At 41.1% G+C, this 17,330-nt stretch overlaps 1 protein-coding gene across 5 annotated transcripts in view; it reads left to right on the forward strand.

Moving 5' to 3' along the window:
• NEMF (nuclear export mediator factor) overlaps positions 1 to 17,330 on the forward strand; it is a 71,808-nt gene that overhangs the window by 16,679 nt on the left and 37,799 nt on the right. For all 5 annotated transcript variants that reach the window (XM_021941183.2, XM_021941185.2, XM_021941184.2 and 2 more), the window contains 10 exons: positions 1,865 to 1,951; positions 2,845 to 2,918; positions 4,701 to 4,771; positions 4,852 to 4,927; positions 5,935 to 5,997; positions 8,498 to 8,575; positions 8,662 to 8,870; positions 9,110 to 9,301; positions 9,556 to 9,619; positions 11,914 to 12,002. In XM_021941183.2, the coding sequence (XP_021796875.2) occupies positions 1,865 to 1,951; positions 2,845 to 2,918; positions 4,701 to 4,771; positions 4,852 to 4,927; positions 5,935 to 5,997; positions 8,498 to 8,575; positions 8,662 to 8,870; positions 9,110 to 9,301; positions 9,556 to 9,619; positions 11,914 to 12,002 (1,003 nt within the window). The remainder of the gene's footprint in view (positions 1 to 1,864; positions 1,952 to 2,844; positions 2,919 to 4,700; positions 4,772 to 4,851; positions 4,928 to 5,934; positions 5,998 to 8,497; positions 8,576 to 8,661; positions 8,871 to 9,109; positions 9,302 to 9,555; positions 9,620 to 11,913; positions 12,003 to 17,330) is intronic.

The following is a 17,330-nucleotide window of genomic DNA, read 5'->3' on the forward strand; positions in this document are numbered from 1 at the left end:
GTAGAATTTTGATAAAGATTACGTTATTACTATTATTTGAGACAATCTCATTCTGTTGCCCAGGCTGGAGTGCAGTGTTATGATCTCAGCTCACTGCAACCTCCACCTCCTGGTTCAAGCGATTGTCTTGCCTCACCCTCCCATGTAGCTGGGATTACAAGTGTGCGCCACCACACCCACTAAGTTTTGTATTTTTAGTGGAGATGGGGTTTCACCTTCTTGGCCAGGCTGGTCTTAATTACAGCTGTGAGCCACTGCCTGGCCTGGTAAGGATTACACTAAGTCTGTGGATCAGTTTGGGGAGAATTGCCATTTTAACTACATTGAGTCTTCTATGAAGAGAGAATGTCTGACTGTTTATTTAGATCTTTAATTTCTCTCAGATTTATTCCTAAACATTCTATTCTTTTTGATGCTATTCTCAGTGGAATTGTTTTCTTAATTTCATTTTTGCATAGAAATACTATTGATTTCTATATATTGGTTTTTGTATCCTACAGACCTGATAAACTTGTTTATTCATTCTAGTAGGTTTTTTTTTTTTGTGGGTTCCTTAGGATTTTTTAACATACAGGATCATGTCATCTGTGAATAAGGATGCTTTACTTCTTCCTTTGGAATCTGAATGCTATTAATTACTTTGCCTTATTGTGCTAGCTATAGCCTCCAGTACAATGTTGAATAGCAGTGTGAGACTGAATATTCTTTCCTTGTTCCTGATCTTAGGGGGATAATATTCAGTCCTTCACCAATAATTATCATGTTAGCTATAGGTTTTTCATAGGTGTCCTTATAAGGTTGAGAATGCTCCTCTATTCCTAGTTTATTGAGAGTTTTTATTAGGAATTAGTGTTGAATTTTGTCAAATGCTTTTTCTGCATCTACTGAAATGATATATGGCCTTTTTCCTTTATTTATTAATATGGGATATTAACCAATTTTTGGTTGCTAAACCAACCTTGCATTCCGGGGATAAGTCCTCATTGTGGTTGAAGCCCATTAAATTCCTATAACTTGCACTGACTTTTGTAAGTTAATTGTAGTCTCAAATTTCTTTAAGGACTAGAACTGTCATTTCTTTTTTTGGAATGGGGGCGGGAGGGGCAGGGAATGGAATTTCACTCTTGTTGCCCAGGCTGCAGTGCAATGGCGTGATCTTGGCTCACCACAACCTCTGCCTCCCAGGTTCAAACGATTCTCCTGCCTCAGCCTCCCTAGTAGCTGGGATTATAGGCATGCGCCACCACACCCAGCTAATTTATTATATTCTTAGTAGAAACGGAGTTTCTCCATATTGGTCAGGCTGCTCTCGAGCTCCCAACCTCAGGTGATCCTCCTGCCTCAGCCTCCCAACGTGCTGGGATTATAGGCGTGAGCCACCACACCCAGTCTGAGAACTAGAATTGTCATTTCTAAATAACACTTCAAAATAAATCAACTCATTGTTGTTTTCGCCGGCTACTGTTATTGAGTGGATCATTGATATTGGGATATAAATTTGTGCTATATTTTGAATGTTAAATTTTAGGCTGGGTCATGGTGGCTCACACCTGTAATCTCAGCACTTTGGGAGGTCAGGGTGGGTGGATCACCTGAGGTTAGGAGTTTGAGACCAGCTTGGACAAGATGGTGAAACCCCGTCCCTACTAAAAATACAAAAATTAGCTGGGCATGGTGGTAGGTGCCTGTAATCCCAGCTACTCGGGAGGCTGAGGCAGAAGGTGGGAGGCGGAGGTTGCAGTGAGCCAAGATTGTACCATTGCACTCCAGCCTGGGTGATGGGTAAAACTCCATCTCAAAAAACAAAAACAAAAAGAAACAATTTATAGGAAAATACTAAAAGTAATATCCTCTGCATTTATAGCCTATGGACCAGCTCTCATTGAACACTGTCTTATAGAAAATGGATTCTCGGGTAATGTCAAAGTGGATGAAAAACTTGAAACTAAAGGTATGTCTGCATGGTACATTCTGCATGGTACATTTTCATTTATTTCGTTTTTTTTTAACGATTTTTTGTGGGAAAAATTTTTTATGGGAAAGTAATAAGGGAGCAGGTGGTTCTAGAATGAAAAACATTTGACCAAGCACAGTGGCTCATGCCTGCAATCCCAGCACTTTGGGAGGCTAAGACAGGAGGATCACTTAAGCCTGGGTGTTTCAGGCTGCAGTGGGTGGTCACTGCACCGCTGCACTCCAGCCTGAGCAACAGAGTGAGACCCCAATCTCAAAAAAAACCCACAAAAACAAATATCACCACCCTCAAAAAAAAAAAAATTGAATGAGATTTTAGTGAATGTTTTAGTTTTGGCAGTATATGAAATCAGTGCAGCCATAAAATGACAACAGGTGCTGGTGGTGATGTTTTGTTTTTGTTTTTATAAAATGACTCTGATGTTTGTGTGGAGCAAAAGCATGTGAAAATGTTCAGGATAACTCTGGAAAATACTAGTAATGATTTCCTATTATTACTGTCTGTGTAACCCTTCACAGATTAAAATACGAAGCTATAGTAATTAAAACTGTAAGTTTTTGAAGAAGGAATGGCATAAAGAATCCAAAAATAGTTGGAAATAATTTGGGAATTTAGTTTATGAACAAAGTTCCTTTCAGGTCATGGAGGGAAGGGTGGATGATTCAATAAAAGCTGCTTGGACAATAGGCTGGTCAAAACGTAACCATATACTCACATCTACTGATTACAAACATGAAATCACTATCTCTAATTTTCTTGAACACTACATTATTTCATAAGCACTTTCCTGTTTTTCTGCATAGTTGTTAAGCCATGATTGATTGACACTTAATTGGCACTCCTTTTTTCTTTTTTTCCCCCACCATTAGATATTGAAAAAGTACTTGTTTCTCTGCAGAAAGCAGAAGACTATATGAAAACAACATCCAACTTCAGTGGGAAGGTAGCACCATGTATACTTACTATATATCGTGATTTATTTGGGTTTTCAGAAATTAAATGTTCATTAAAGGATCATTATATATAAATTTTATTTTAATTTGGAAGATTGTTACCTGTAATATACTTATTCCAGGATTTGTTTTGTTTTGTTTTGTTTTCGAGACAGAGTCTGGCTCTGTAGCCCAGACTGGAGTGCAGTGGCCGGATCTCAGCTCACTGCAAGCTCCGCCTCCCGGGTTTACGCCATTCTCCTGCCTCAGCCTCCCGAGTAGCTGGGACTACAGGCGCCCGCCACCTCGCCCGGCTAGTTTTTTGTATTTTTTTTTTTTTTTTAGTAGAGACGGGGTTTCACCGTGTTAGCCAGGATGGTCTCAATCTCCTGACCTCGTGATCCGCCCGTCTCGGCCTCCCAAAGTGCTGGGATTACAGGCTTGAGCCACCGCACCCTTGTTTTGTTTTGTTTTGAGACGGAGTCTCGCTGTGTCGCCCAGGCTGGAGTGCAGTGGCGGGATCTCGGCTCACTGCAAGCTCCGCCTCCCGGGTTCACGCCATTCTACCGCCTCAGCCTCCCGAGTAGCTGGGACTACAGGCGCCCGCCACCACGCCCAGCTAATTTTTTTTTTTGTATTTTTAGTAGAGACGGGGTTTCATCATGTTAGCCAGGATGGTCTCCATCTCCTGACCTTGTGACCCACCCACCTCAGCCTCCCAAAGTGCTAGGATTACAGGCGTGAGCCACCGCGCCCAGCCAGGATGTTTTTGTTTTGTTTTGTTTTGTTTTTTGAGACAGTCTTGCTCTGTTACCCAGGCTGGAGTGCAGTGGCACGATCTTGGCTCATTGCAACCTCTACCTCCCTGGTTGAAGTGGTTCTCCTGTCTCAGCCTCCCGAGGAGCTGGGACTATAGGCACGTGCCACCATGCCTGGCCAGTTTTTATATTTTCAGTAGAGATGGGGTTTCACCATGTTGGCCAGGCTGGTCTCGAACTCCTGACCTCAAGTGATCTGCCCACCTCAGCCTCCCAAAGTGCTGGGATCATAGACATGGGCCACTGCACCCGACCCAGGATAGTGTTTTAAAAATTTCTGTTGGTTTGTAAGTTTTTTTCTGTTCCCTTTTATAGAAAGTACAATGACAGGTTAGTATTGGCTCTTCAGAAAAGTTGAGGAATTTACAATTATTTCTTTAGTTGTTTTAGATAGAGAAGCACATTTTCATTTGTCAGCCCTTTTCAAAAATGTTGTGATTTACAGTTCCCAGCCATTAAGCATTTTCTGAATTACCTTGGAGCTTATGATTGTTTTTCTTCCCTTTTCAAAGTATAACTCTATTTATAGAAAATTAAAATTAATTCCAGTCATAGAAAGTAAACCTTTGGGCTAGGTGCAAATTAATATCAGTCACAGAAACTAAATCTTTGGGCCAGGTGCAGTGGCTCACACCTGTGATCCCAGCACTTTTGGAGGCCAAGGTGGGCGGATCACTTGAGACCAAGAGTTCAAGACCACCCTGGCCATCATGGCAAAACCTGTGTCTCTACTAAAAATACAAAAATTAGCCAGGTATGGTGGTGCACACCTGTAATCCTAGCTCCTTGGGAGGCTGAGGCATGAGAATCGCTTGAACCAGGAGGCAGAGGTTGCTGTGAGCCAAGAATACACCACTGCACTCGAGCCTGGGTGATGGAGCGAGTGAGATTCTGTATTAAAAAAAAGAAAGAAAGAAAGAAAGTAAATCTTTGTTAATTATGAATAGGAATGATTTTAATACTGGATTTTTGTAGGGATATATCATTCAGAAAAGAGAAATAAAACCAAGCTTGGAAGCAGATAAACCAGTTGAAGACATACTCACGTAAGCATATAGGCATGGGTCAATTTGCTTTGGATGTTTGTTAATGTTCTTGACTGTGATATAATAAATATGTTTTACAGGTACGAGGAGTTTCATCCTTTCCTGTTTTCTCAACATTCACAATGTCCATATATAGAATTTGAATCATTTGACAAGGTGGGTGTTCCATTCTGTTTCTTTTTTTTTTTTTTTTTTTTTTGAGGCGGAGTCTCGCTCTGTCGCCCAGGCTGGAGTGCAGTGGCCGGATCTCAACTCACTGCAAGCTCCGCCTCCCAGGGTTACGCCATTTCTCCTGCCTCAGCCTCCCGAGTGGCTGGGACTACAGGCGCCCGCCACCTCGCCCGGCTAGATTTTTGTATTTTTTAGTAGAGACGGGGTTTCACCGTGTTAGCCAGGATGGTCTTGATCTCCTGACCTCGTGATCCGCCCGTCTCGGCCTCCCAAAGTGCTGGGATTACAGGCTTGAGCCACCGCGCCCGGCCCCATTCTGTTTCTTTACCAGTTAGTTAGCATGATATGAGCTGTTAATATCAACTTGCTTCTATTGAGGAATTGAAACTATACTTGCTTTACATTCACTATGAATCTGGGCATTAAAGATCAGTGTAGTCACAGATACAGCTGTTGGAAATAATTGTTGCCACTTTATTTTAGGATGAAGGACCAGAGATTTGAACTTCATTTGATTCTTGATACTGTTTAGCCAAATAATACATTTACTGGAAATCTGTTCAAGTTCTTTGAGTGGTGTTATGAAACACAATGGAATCTAAAATTCTGTGTATGCAGCTGGGCATGCTGGATCATGCCTATAATCTCAGCATTTTGGGAGGACAAGGCAGGCGGATCACTTGAGGTCAGGAGTTCAAGACCAGACTGGCCAACACAGTGAAACCCTGTCTCAACGAAAAACTACAAAAATTAGTAGTATGTGGTGGGGTGTGCCTGTAGTCCCAGCTATTTGAGAGGCTGAGGCAGGAGAATCACTTGAACCTGGAAGGTGGAAGTTGCAGTGAGCCAAGATCGCGCCACTGCAATCCAGGCTGGGCAACAGAGCAAGACTCTGTCTCAAAAAAAAAGTAAAATAAAATTCTGTGTTGCAAATTCAAGTAGAGATCGTGCTTTTTTTTTTCAACTAGTTGTTTGTCTGTTTTTTTAATAAGGCCGTGGATGAATTTTATTCCAAGATAGAAGGCCAGAAAATTGACTTAAAAGCTTTACAACAGGTATGTATTATTAAAAACACATATTAAACCAGGTAATCTTCAGTGGTTTGATGGGTAGATGATACAGGAAAGGGTAGCCTTTCAGAAAGAGTGTAAGAAGTAGTACAGGAACTCTCTGACCTGCCTCTTTATTTGTGATAGAGGTTTATGAAGAAGGTCCATGGGGGATTTTATTGTTGAAAAGTATGTCCTCATTTGTTTCATGAGTATTTCAGGTATTATGTAAAAAAAGGAAAATACAGTGGGAAGGTGAGGCCTGTGCTTTACACCTTAATGTGGTTTGTTCAGAACAACCCAAAGCTTCTCAAAACATTACTGTTAAGGAGATACTGTTCTAGGGAGATTTTAAATAGGCTAGAGGAGGAGATATTGTTTATCATTATATTGTTTCTTTTTTAAATGGACTTTAAAGCTAGGTCTTAATATGTTTTCTGTGTATCATGACTCCAAAAGAAGTGACGTACAGTATTTTCCCAGCGTATTTAACCATGTTTTTAGAGCATTTGCTGCAGAACAGTTTCATAAGTTGTTAATAGTCACTCTTGATTTGAAGGGGATTTGATTTTTTCAAAAGTAGTCTTAAAATATGTGTGCAAAAATTTCAAATTATTTGAGGCTGGGCGCGGTGGCGCACACCTGTAAATTCCAACACTTTGGCAGGCCGAGGCGGGCAGATCACTTGAGATCAGGAGTTCGAGAACAGCCTGGCCAACATGGTGAAACCCCGTCTCTACTGGAAATACGAAAATTAGCGGGGTGTGGTATGGGTGTCTGTAGTCCAGCTACTCAGGAGCCTGAGGCACGAGAATTGTTTGACCCTGGGAGGCGGAGGTTGCAGTGAGCTGAGACTGTGCTACTGCACTCCAGCCTGGGCGACAGAGTGATACTCTGTCTTAAAGAAAAAAAAAAAATCAAATTGTTTGAATCCCTGTACCACTTCTCCTTCAGTTTTAAAAAATTAGTTGATCATAAGCCGGGCGCGGTGGCTCACGCTTGTAATCCCAGCACTTTGGAAGGCCGAGGTGGGTGGATCACCTGAGGTTAGGAGTTAGAGACCAACCTGACCAACATGCAGAAACCCCATCTCCGCTAAAAATACAAAAAAATTAGCCAGGCATGGTGGTGCATTCCTGTAATCCCAGCTACTCGGAAGGCTGAGGCAGGAGAGTTGCTTGAACCTGGGTGGCGGAGGTTGCGGTGAGCCGAGATCATGCCATTGCACTCCAGCCTGGGCGACAAGAGCGAAACTCCGTCTCAAAAGAGAAAAAAAAAGTTAGTTAATCATAGCACAGTTTCAAAGCAGGTAGGCCAGTCAGATGAATTATATACATCATGTAATTACCACATGGTGTCAGCACTTTGGCTAGTAAACTGAACCCTATGTTTTTATGGGTGTCTTAATAGTCACCATTCTTACTATCTAAATTTTAAAAAATATTTCGTCTAGCATTTAAATACTTCATCTAGCATTTAAATACTCATTAATTGATGATTTTTTTTTTTTTTGAGACAGAGTCTTGCTCTGTCGCCCAGGCTGCAGTGCAGTGGCCGGATCTCGGCTCACTGCAAGCTCCGCCTCCCAGATTTACGCCATTCTCCTGCCTCAGCCTCCGGAGTAGCTGGTACTACAGGCGCCCGCCACCTTGCCTGGCTAGTTTTTTTGTATTTTTTTTAGTAGAGACGGGATTTCACTGTGTTAGCCAGTATGGTCTCAATCTCCTGACCTCGTGATCCGCCCATCTCGGCCTCCCAAAGTGCTGGGATTACAGGCTTTAGCCACCGCTCCCGGCCTAATTGATGATATTACTAGTGTTAGAAATTTTGCCCCCAAATTGATAACCTTGAAATGTAGATAATATATGATAAAATGCCATATAGAAGGTCAAATAACTACCATGAGCCTGTCTTACTAATTTACGGGAAAAAGCTTCTGTAAAATACTGGAAATAGTTCTGAGAAAATCAAAAGCAGCAAAAAATAAAAAGTTATTTAGTAGTTTATGCTCTTTAAGAATTCATTCCCTGCCAGGTGCAGTGGCTCAGGCCTGTAATCCCAGCACTCTGGGAGGCCGAGGTGGGAGGATTGAGCTCAGACGTTCAAGAGCAGCCTGGGCAACATAGCAGGACCTTGTCTCTGTTATTTAAAAAAAAATAAAGAATTTGTTCTCCAAAACTTTACTTTTGTGCCATAGGAAAAAATGTCTTGATTTCTGCCTGTTTGAATAATGCCAGGGGTATTAAGGGCGTATCTTATATACACAGTAACCTGTAATCAAAGTACCTTTCTATATAGGGAATGGGAGTTAGGGAGACAGGAGAAGTAATTTTGGGGCATGGAACTCGTTGTAGTGGGATCGGCCGAGGGTGGTAGACTATGGGAACTTCAGCCAGCTAGATAACAGCATAGATGGGGTCAGGATAGTGAATGTTGGGAAGTAAAAGAGGAGTGTCATGAGGTAGGAGAAATCTAATTTTTAAAAAATGTGTTTTGCCAATAAAAGGAAAAACAAGCATTGAAGAAATTAGATAATGTTCGAAAGGATCACGAAAACAGATTGGAAGCTCTTCAGCAGGCTCAGGTATTATGTTTGGCTTTCTCAGTGCTTTCTCAAAAATGTTAACTTTAACTGACAATGTAGTAAATGTGTGTGGTTTGTTTCTTAAGGAAATAGACAAACTGAAAGGAGAGCTCATAGAAATGAACCTACAAATAGTTGACAGAGCCATTCAGGTAGTTCGAAGTGCTTTAGCTAACCAGATAGATTGGACAGAAATTGGGTTAATTGTGAAAGAAGCCCAGGCTCAAGGAGACCCTGTTGCAAGTGCAATCAAAGAATTAAAACTACAAACAAATCATGTTACAATGCTGCTAAGGTAAGTTTGACTCCTAGTCAAGCAGTTAATGCTTGTCTTTATTTTGTTAATTGTTCACTGTATTAAACATTTTTTCTTCATATTTTCAAATTCTCAGAGAAAGGGAAAAAACTAATTTAGATTAAATAATGAAACTGTCAGTACTGTAAACCATTTATAATTTTATCAAAGAAGAAAATTGAAAATAAAAAAAGTGATGTCATTGACGTTAGTGAAATACTATTGAATATTTTTAATAGAAATCCATACTTGTTATCAGAGGAGGAAGATGATGATGTTGATGGTGACGTCAGTGTTGAAAAAAATGAAACTGAACCACCAAAAGGAAAAAAGAAAAAACAAAAGAATAAACAGCTGCAGAAGCCTCAGAAAAATAAGCCCTTACTTGTAGATGTTGATCTCAGCTTGTCAGCATATGCCAATGCCAAAAAGTAAGTCATTTAACTTTAAATTTTAGGCCAAGTATTATCTGCAGTAAATTAAGGATGTTAAAAAAACTTTTACATTTCACCTGTATATGCATACTTTTTTTTGGGTGAAAATACTTTTTTAAACTTAGTTTTGTTAATTATACAGTTTATTCTGATTTGTTCTGTATAATTTGAGAATTTGTAAAGTTAGAACTAAGTAGAAAACTAAAGAATAAATATTTTACTTAAAATTTAAGAGAAATGTGCTTTTCTAGGTATTATGATCACAAGAGATATGCTGCTAAGAAGACACAAAAAACAGTTGAAGCTGCTGAGAAGGTACTGAGTATTTCTTAGAGTGAATGTTAGTTGTTTTTGCCTGCTTAATTTAATGGACATAATTATTTCTTCTGTTTAAATGAGATTTTCTAATTCAGAAGTATATTTCAAACTTAACTTTGCTTTAAATGTATGTATTTCCAGTATTTTTTCCCCCCACGTCTGCTCCTCCCCCATTCTTCATCTCAGTAAATAGCACCTTCATTTTTCTGTTCACTCAGGTTAAAAACGTTTGTGATATCCTGGACTCTTTTCCCATAAATCATGCAATCCATCAGTAAATCATTTTGGTTCTTCCTTTAAAGTATAGCCAGAATCTAGCTACTGCTCATTATTTCCACTGGTCAGTCCCGTATCATCTCTTTGTTCACATGGACTATGATAGTAGTGTCTTATTGGGTCTCTCTCCTTCTCCTCTTTTCCCACTACAATCTGTTCTCCACATAACCACCATTGTGATCCCCCCTTTTTTTTTTGAGATGGAGTTTCACTCTTATTGCTCAGGCTGGAGTGCAATGGCTTGATCTCAGCTCACTGCAACTTCTGCCTCCCCGGTTCAAGCGATTCTCCCACCTCAGCCTCCTGAGTAGCTAGGATTACAGGTGCCCGCCACCACGCCCAGCTGCTTTTTGTAATTTTAGTAGAGACGGGGTTTCGCCATGTTGGTCAGGCTGGTCTCAAACTGCTGGCCTCAGGTGATCTGCCCGCTTCGGGCCTTGACCCTTGGTCTCCCGAAATGCTGGGATTACAGGTGTGAGCCACCACATGTAGGCCCGTTGTGATCCTTTCAACTGGATGTGATGGTTCACGCCTGTAATCCCAGCACTTTGGAAGGCCGAGGCCGGTGAATCACTTGAAGCCAGGAGTTTGAGACCATCCTGGCCAACATGGTGAGACCCCCATATGTATTGAAAATACAAAAATTAGCCCAACATGATGGCGGGTACCTGTAATCCCAGGTACTCAGGCGGCTGAGGTGGGAGAATCAAATGAACCCAGGAGATGGAGGTTACAGTGAGCTGAGATCATGCCATTGCACTCTAGTCTGGGTGACAGAGCGAGACTCTGTCCCAAAAAATATATTAAAATAAATAAATCAAAAGTGAAGTCCTTTCTCTCTGGACAAAATCTTCCAGTTGCTTCCTGTCTTAATACAATTCAGAGCCCTTCTCCTATCCTTCAAGGACAGGAGACCTGCTCCCCTCTGACTGCATCACCTGCATTCGTCCTCTCATACACTCTTTCTGGCTACACTGGGATCTTAGCTGTTCATAAAAAATGGCACATGCTCCACTCTCAGGGTCTTTGCCCTTGCTGTTCTCTCTACCTGGAATTTTCAGTTTGACGCCTCTCTTCATTTACATATCTACTTAAATGAGATTTAATCAGAGAATCTTTCCTTGACCACTCATTGCTGACGATAGTACCACCCTGAATCTCTGTATTTTGCCATATTTTTTTCTTGAAAAACACTCCCCCCAGCCCAACATATGTTTATTTTTTCTGGATTCCCTCTAGAATATAGATTGCATGAAAGTAGAATCTTTGTGTGGTTCGTTGCTGCATCCCAATCCCTGGAATATTGCCTGGTACAGAATAGGCACTTTAATAGCTGTTAAATGAGTGGCCTTCATGACTTGGCCCTCTTTCTACTGCTTCAGCCTCATTTCTTGACATTTTTCCCTTGATTACTGCTTGCTGGTCCTTTTTTTTTTTTGCTTATAATCCCCTTTTTCCTATTTTCTGCCTGATAACCCCATTAGTCATTGAGGATTCAGCTTAAATGTCATTTCCTCAGAGATACCTTCTTTGACCATAATCCAATATAAATCGGGTTTCCTTGTTATACTCGTATAGCATCTTTAGAAGCACTTACCATTATATGTTTATTTAAAGGATTATATGATTAATAGTTGTCTCTTCTAGACCTAGTGGGGTGGGAGTGGGGGCTTTGTCCATCTTGTTCACTCTTGTATCTCTAATGGCATCTAGCCTAGAACCTAGCACATGATAGGTACTCAGTATCTAGAAAATGACAATGTATTTATTAATTTGTAGGTCTTGGGCAAATATTTTCATATAGTAATTCTTTGGTTTGGATTATTTTAATACTTAAGGCAAAAATATTTTCATTTATTACTTTCAAGTATTCATATTTGTGTGTGTGTGTGTGTGTGTGTGTGTAGATTGTGCCATTTTGTGACATTTAAAAAATTTCTTGCCCCGTTATTTACTTTGGTGTTATTTAAATAAATTCTTAGCAAATTATTTTTAAAACTCTTTTCTATAAATAGGCATTCAAATCAGCAGAAAAGAAAACAAAGCAAACATTAAAAGAAGTTCAGACTGTTACTTCTATTCAAAAAGCAAGAAAAGTGTATTGGTAAGTGTTCTGTCTCTTTCAAATTTAGTTTTTGTTTTTATTAAAATTATCCGTGCACATTGTTTAGAAAAGTCAAACAGTTCTACAAAGCTTGTTACAAAACCAGTAGCTCTGCAATTTTTTGTTGGTTTGTTTGAGACAGGGTCTCTGTCACCCAGGGTGGAATACAGTGGTGTGAACATGGCTCACTGTAGCTTTGACCTCCTGGGCTCAAGCAGTTCTCCCACCTCAGCCTCCCAAGTAGCTGAGACTACAGGCACATGGCACCGTGCCCAGCTAATGTTTGAATTTTCTGTAGAGGCAGGGTCTCAGTTTGTTGCCCAGGCTGGTCTCACACTTCTAAGCTCAAGAGATTCTCCTGTCTCAGCTTCAGTGCTGGATTACAGGCATACGTTTCTGCACTCAGCTAGCTCTCTAGTTCCTCACCTTTACTCCTATTGCCTGCTCTCTGAAGAAAACTACTTTTAGCTCTTTCAGTTGATTGTTTTGATATTTGCCTTTATTTATCTTAGTAGTGTGCTTATATTGCTGCTTCTTAATTTTTCTGTTTTACACTCTTACTAACTTCCCGCTGGGAAAGATGAGGATTTCCCTCTTTCCACTTGTGTTCCATTACATACACACACAGTTACAGCATAGTTTTGTCAAGATTAATAGCATTGGCATCATTATAAATATTTAAATTAGTCATATAATTTATATGTTATAGCTGACCCACATAGAATTCTGTTTTCTTTTTCCTTCCTTGCTCAGTTTTAAAAATCTTCCCTGAAGTTACTAATTGTCATTTCATTAGCTTTTTATTTTTGTTCTTATCACTAATTTATCTAAATATTATCTTCCAAGTGTGTTCAGACACATTGGAATTCAATCAATATTATCTTGCAGAGGTCAGAAGTCTCTCCTGTAGCTTTTTGACTTACTTAATTTTAGATTGGTTCTCTCTAAGCATCATATAATTTCCTTTTATTGTTATCTTGGAAGTTATCTTTACCTTCTCTGTTTTGGAAACTCTTTTCTGGATCTGTTTCTTGGTTGAAAGAGTGTGTGTTCCAGAAGCTTCACAAGAAATGGTGTATAGAAGGCAAAGTTTTTGAGGTCTCCAATGTATAAAACATTTTACTCTTATAGTTTGACTGGGCTGGGCATGGTGGCCCATTCCTGTAATGTCAGCACTCTGGGAGGCTGAGGTGGGTGGATCTCTTGACCTCTGGAGTTCGAGACTAGCCTGTGCAACATGCCAAACCCCATCTCTTAAAAAAAAAAAAATTAAATATAGAATTCTACTATGAAAATACGTTTTCCTCAGACCTTTTTTTTTTTTTTTTTTTTTTTTTTTGTGATAGAGTTTCACTTTTATTGCCCAGGCTGGAGTACAGTGGCGCAGTCTTGGCTCCCTGCAACCTCTGCCTTCTGGTTTCAAGTGATTCTCATGCCTCAGCCTCCCGAGTAGCTGGGATTATAGGCACCCACCACCACACCCAGCTAATTTTTGTATTTTTAGTAGAGATGGGGTTTTACCTTACTGGCCAACCCTGGTCTCGAACTCCTGACCTCGTGATCCACCCGGCTCAGCCTCCCAAAGTGTTGGGATTATAGGCGTGAGCCACCACACCCTGCCTCCTCAGACTTTTAAAGGTATTGCTTCATTATAGTAACTTGAGAAATCTGGTATTATTTTGATAGTTGATATTTTATTTTATTTTTTATTTTGTTTTTTTGAGACAGAGTCTTACTTTGTTGCCCAGGCTGGAGTGCAGTGGCATGATCTTGGCTCACTGCAACCTCCGCCTCCCAGGTTCACGTGATTCTCCTGTCTCAGCCTCCTGAGTAGCTGGGATTACAGGTGCCCGCCACCATGCCCAACTAATATTTGTATGTTTAGTAGAGAAAGGTTTCTGCCATGTTGCCCAGGCTTGTCTCTAACTGCTGGCCTCAAGTGATCCGCCCGCCTCAGCCTCCCAAAGTGCTGGGATTACAGGTATGAGCCACCACACCTGGCTGATAGTTGAGATTTTACATGAAACTTGTTTTTGCCTTTCTACAAGCTTGTAGATTTTCTCCCCTCCCAATTTTTTCTCCAAATTTTTCAAAATTTTACAATTGGGGTTGGTGGTGATGTTTTAATCCATTATGTTGGATACTTTGTGGGCTATTTTAATTCAGAAACTTTCAGTTCTGAGACATTTTCTGGAAATAGTTCTTGAAAAGCTGCCTGACCTCTGCTTTCTTTTTTCTTTTCCTTCTGGAAATCTTGTTTTTAAGATATGGGACCCCCTAGACCAGTCCTGCAATTTTGTTGTATTTTCTCTTATCAAATCTATCATTTTGCTCTACATCCTGGGAGTTTCCTCAGCTTTATCTTTCACCAAATCCTTCCACTGAATTTTTTATTACTTCCTATCATGTTTTTAATTTTAAGAACTCTCTCCTCAACATAGTGTTCCTGGCAAAAAAAGAGAGGACTTTTTTTGGTTCTTGGAATATACCTTTTTAAAAAAATAAATACGTTTCTGCTTTAGTTTCTTTTAGCTCTCTGAGAATAGTTTTGATGTATTAAATTTTTTTAGTATTCTTTTTTGCAAGTCTCTGTCTTCTCTAAGTTGTTTCTTTTTAAATTGTATTTAATTATATATATTTAGGCTGGGTGCAGTGGTGCTTACGCATGTAATCCTAGCACTTTGGGAGACCAAGACAGGTAGATAACTGGAGGTTAGGAGTTCAAGACCAACCTGGCCAACATGGTGAAAACCCATCTCTACTAAAAAAATTACAAAAAACATTAGCTGAGTGTGGTGGCGGATGCTTGTAATCCGAGCTACTAGGGAGGCCGAGGAATGAGAATCGCTTGAACTTGGGAGGCAGAGGTTTCAGTAAGCCAAGATCCAGGCACTCTAGCCTGGGTGACAGAGCAAGACTCTGTCTCAAAAAAAAAAAAAAATTATCTAAGGGGACTCCAATAATGCTAGACCTCTGAAAAACAAAAAGTTAAAGTCATGCAGTCCCCCTACCCCACCACACATACTGATTGGAGACCAGAAGTTAATCTGTTCAGCAGATGTACTCCCTTTCTTCACTTAACATGGTGTGGTAGTCTTTCCACAATCTATCACACACATAGACATTGTCATCCTTTTCATCCCTGGAGTGTGTTAATGAGAGGAAGGGAGCCACCATTACCTCTTTTTTTTTTTTTAGTAGAGATGGGATCTTTCAGTATTGCCCAGGCTGATCTCGAACTCCTGGGCTCAAGCGATCCTCCCACCTCAGCCTCCCAAAGTGCTGGGATTACAGACAAAAGCCACCATGCCTGGCCCTGCCATTATTACTTTTTTTTTCTTTGAGACAGAGTCCTAGCTCTGTTGCCCACACTGGAGTACAGTGGCGCAATCTCGGTCACTGCAGCCCTCACCTCCTGGGCTCAAGGGATCTCCTGCCTAAGCCTCCCAAGTAGCTGGGACTACAGGTGTGCACCCCCATGCCTAACTTTTGTATTTTCAGTAGAGATGGATTTCACCATATTGGCCAGGCTAGTCTCAAAACTCCTGACCTCAAGTGATCCACTCTACTTGGCCTTCCAAAGTGCCGGGCTTATGGGCATGAGCCACCACACCCAGCCCATTATTACCTCTTGATACAATACTTTCAGAATCTGAAACAGAGAGGGTAAGGAACTTAAGCAAAGTCATGCAGTCATGCATACCAGAGGACAGCGCATAAGTGCTGACAGCTTTGAGGAATGACTCTGTCGTGGCACCAAACTCAAAAGATATTCGTTAACTTTTCTTCGAGCCTTAAAAAGGATCAAATGGGCCGGGCGCGGTGGCTCAAGCCTATAATCTCAGCACTTTGGGAGGCCAAGACGGGTGGATCACGAGGTCAGGAGATTGAGACCATCCTGGCTAACATGGTGAAACCCTGTCTCTATTAAAAAAATACACACACACACACACACAAAATAGCCGGGCATGGTGGTGGGCGCCTATAGTCCTAGCTACTCGGGAGGCTGAGGCAGGAGAATGGCATAAACCCGGGAGGCGGAGCTTGCAGTGAGCTGAGATCCGGCCACTGCACTCCAGCCTGGGCAACAGAACAAGACTCCATCTCAAAAAAAAAAAAGGATCAAATGTGTCATTTCAACAAACAGACAGTTGCCTGCTGTGAAACAAAAGGAAATGGGAGCCAGCCATGGTGGCTTATGCCTGTAATCCCAGCATTTTGGGAGGCCAAGGCGGGTGGATGACGAGATCAGGAGTTCGAGACCAGCCTGGCCAATAAGGTGAAATCCCGTTTCTACTAAAAATACAAAAATTAGCCAGGTGTGGTGGCTTGTGCCTGTAGACCAAACTACTCTGGAGGCTGAGGCAGAAGAATCGCTTGAACCTGGGAGGCGGAGGTTGCAGTGAGCCAAGATCGTGCCACTGCACTCCAGTCTGGGCAATAGAGCGAGACTTTGTCTCAAAAAAAAGCAAATAGATGGCTGAAATAGCACTCTAATGCTCTGAAATCATTTCCCAAAGGTAATTAGCTAATGGTTATCACAACATCCTGTACCCTCGGAGCAAGTGAAGGGAGGGCACTGGACCAGATGCTCACAGATGAAAACACACAGACTTTGGGTACATGCAATTGCTCTGTCTCAGGGACATCAACATTCAGAACTCTCTGCTTTTCAAGATTTTTCTGTAAAGACAGGGTGCAGTGGCTTACTCCTGTAATCCCAGCACTTTGGGAGGCCATAGGCGGGCAGATAACCTGAGATGAGGAGTTCGAGACCAGCCTGGGCAACATGGCAAAACCCCGTCTCTACAGAAAGTACAAAAATTAGCTAGGTGTGGTTGCGCACACCTGTAGTCCCAGCTACTTGAGAGGCTAAGGTGGGAGGATCACTTGAGCCTGGGAGGCATACGTTGCAGTGAGCCAAGACCGTGCCACTGCACTCCAGCCTGGACAACAGAGCGAGACTCCGTCTCAAAAAAAGAAACATATATATATATATATATATATATATTTTTAAGGTCTATAGTATGTTTTTATTATATACATATGCGTAATGAAATGAAACAGTCAAGCACATTAACATATCCATCATCTCACATACTCTATTTTTCGTGTGTGTGGCAAGAACACTTAAAAAAATCTACTCTCAGCAAATTTCCAATATATAATACAGTGTTATTAACTGTATTCCTTGTGCCATATATTGGATGTCTATAGTTACTCATGTTAGGTTACCGTAACTTGTTTTTGACATACCCACATCAGCCCTACCGCACCCTCTTTTTTTTTTCTTTTTTTTTTCTTTTTTTTTGGAGACAGAGCCTTGCT

Source organism: Papio anubis, chromosome 7 (assembly GCF_008728515.1).
Source record: "Papio anubis isolate 15944 chromosome 7, Panubis1.0, whole genome shotgun sequence".
NCBI lineage: Eukaryota > Metazoa > Chordata > Mammalia > Primates > Cercopithecidae > Papio > Papio anubis.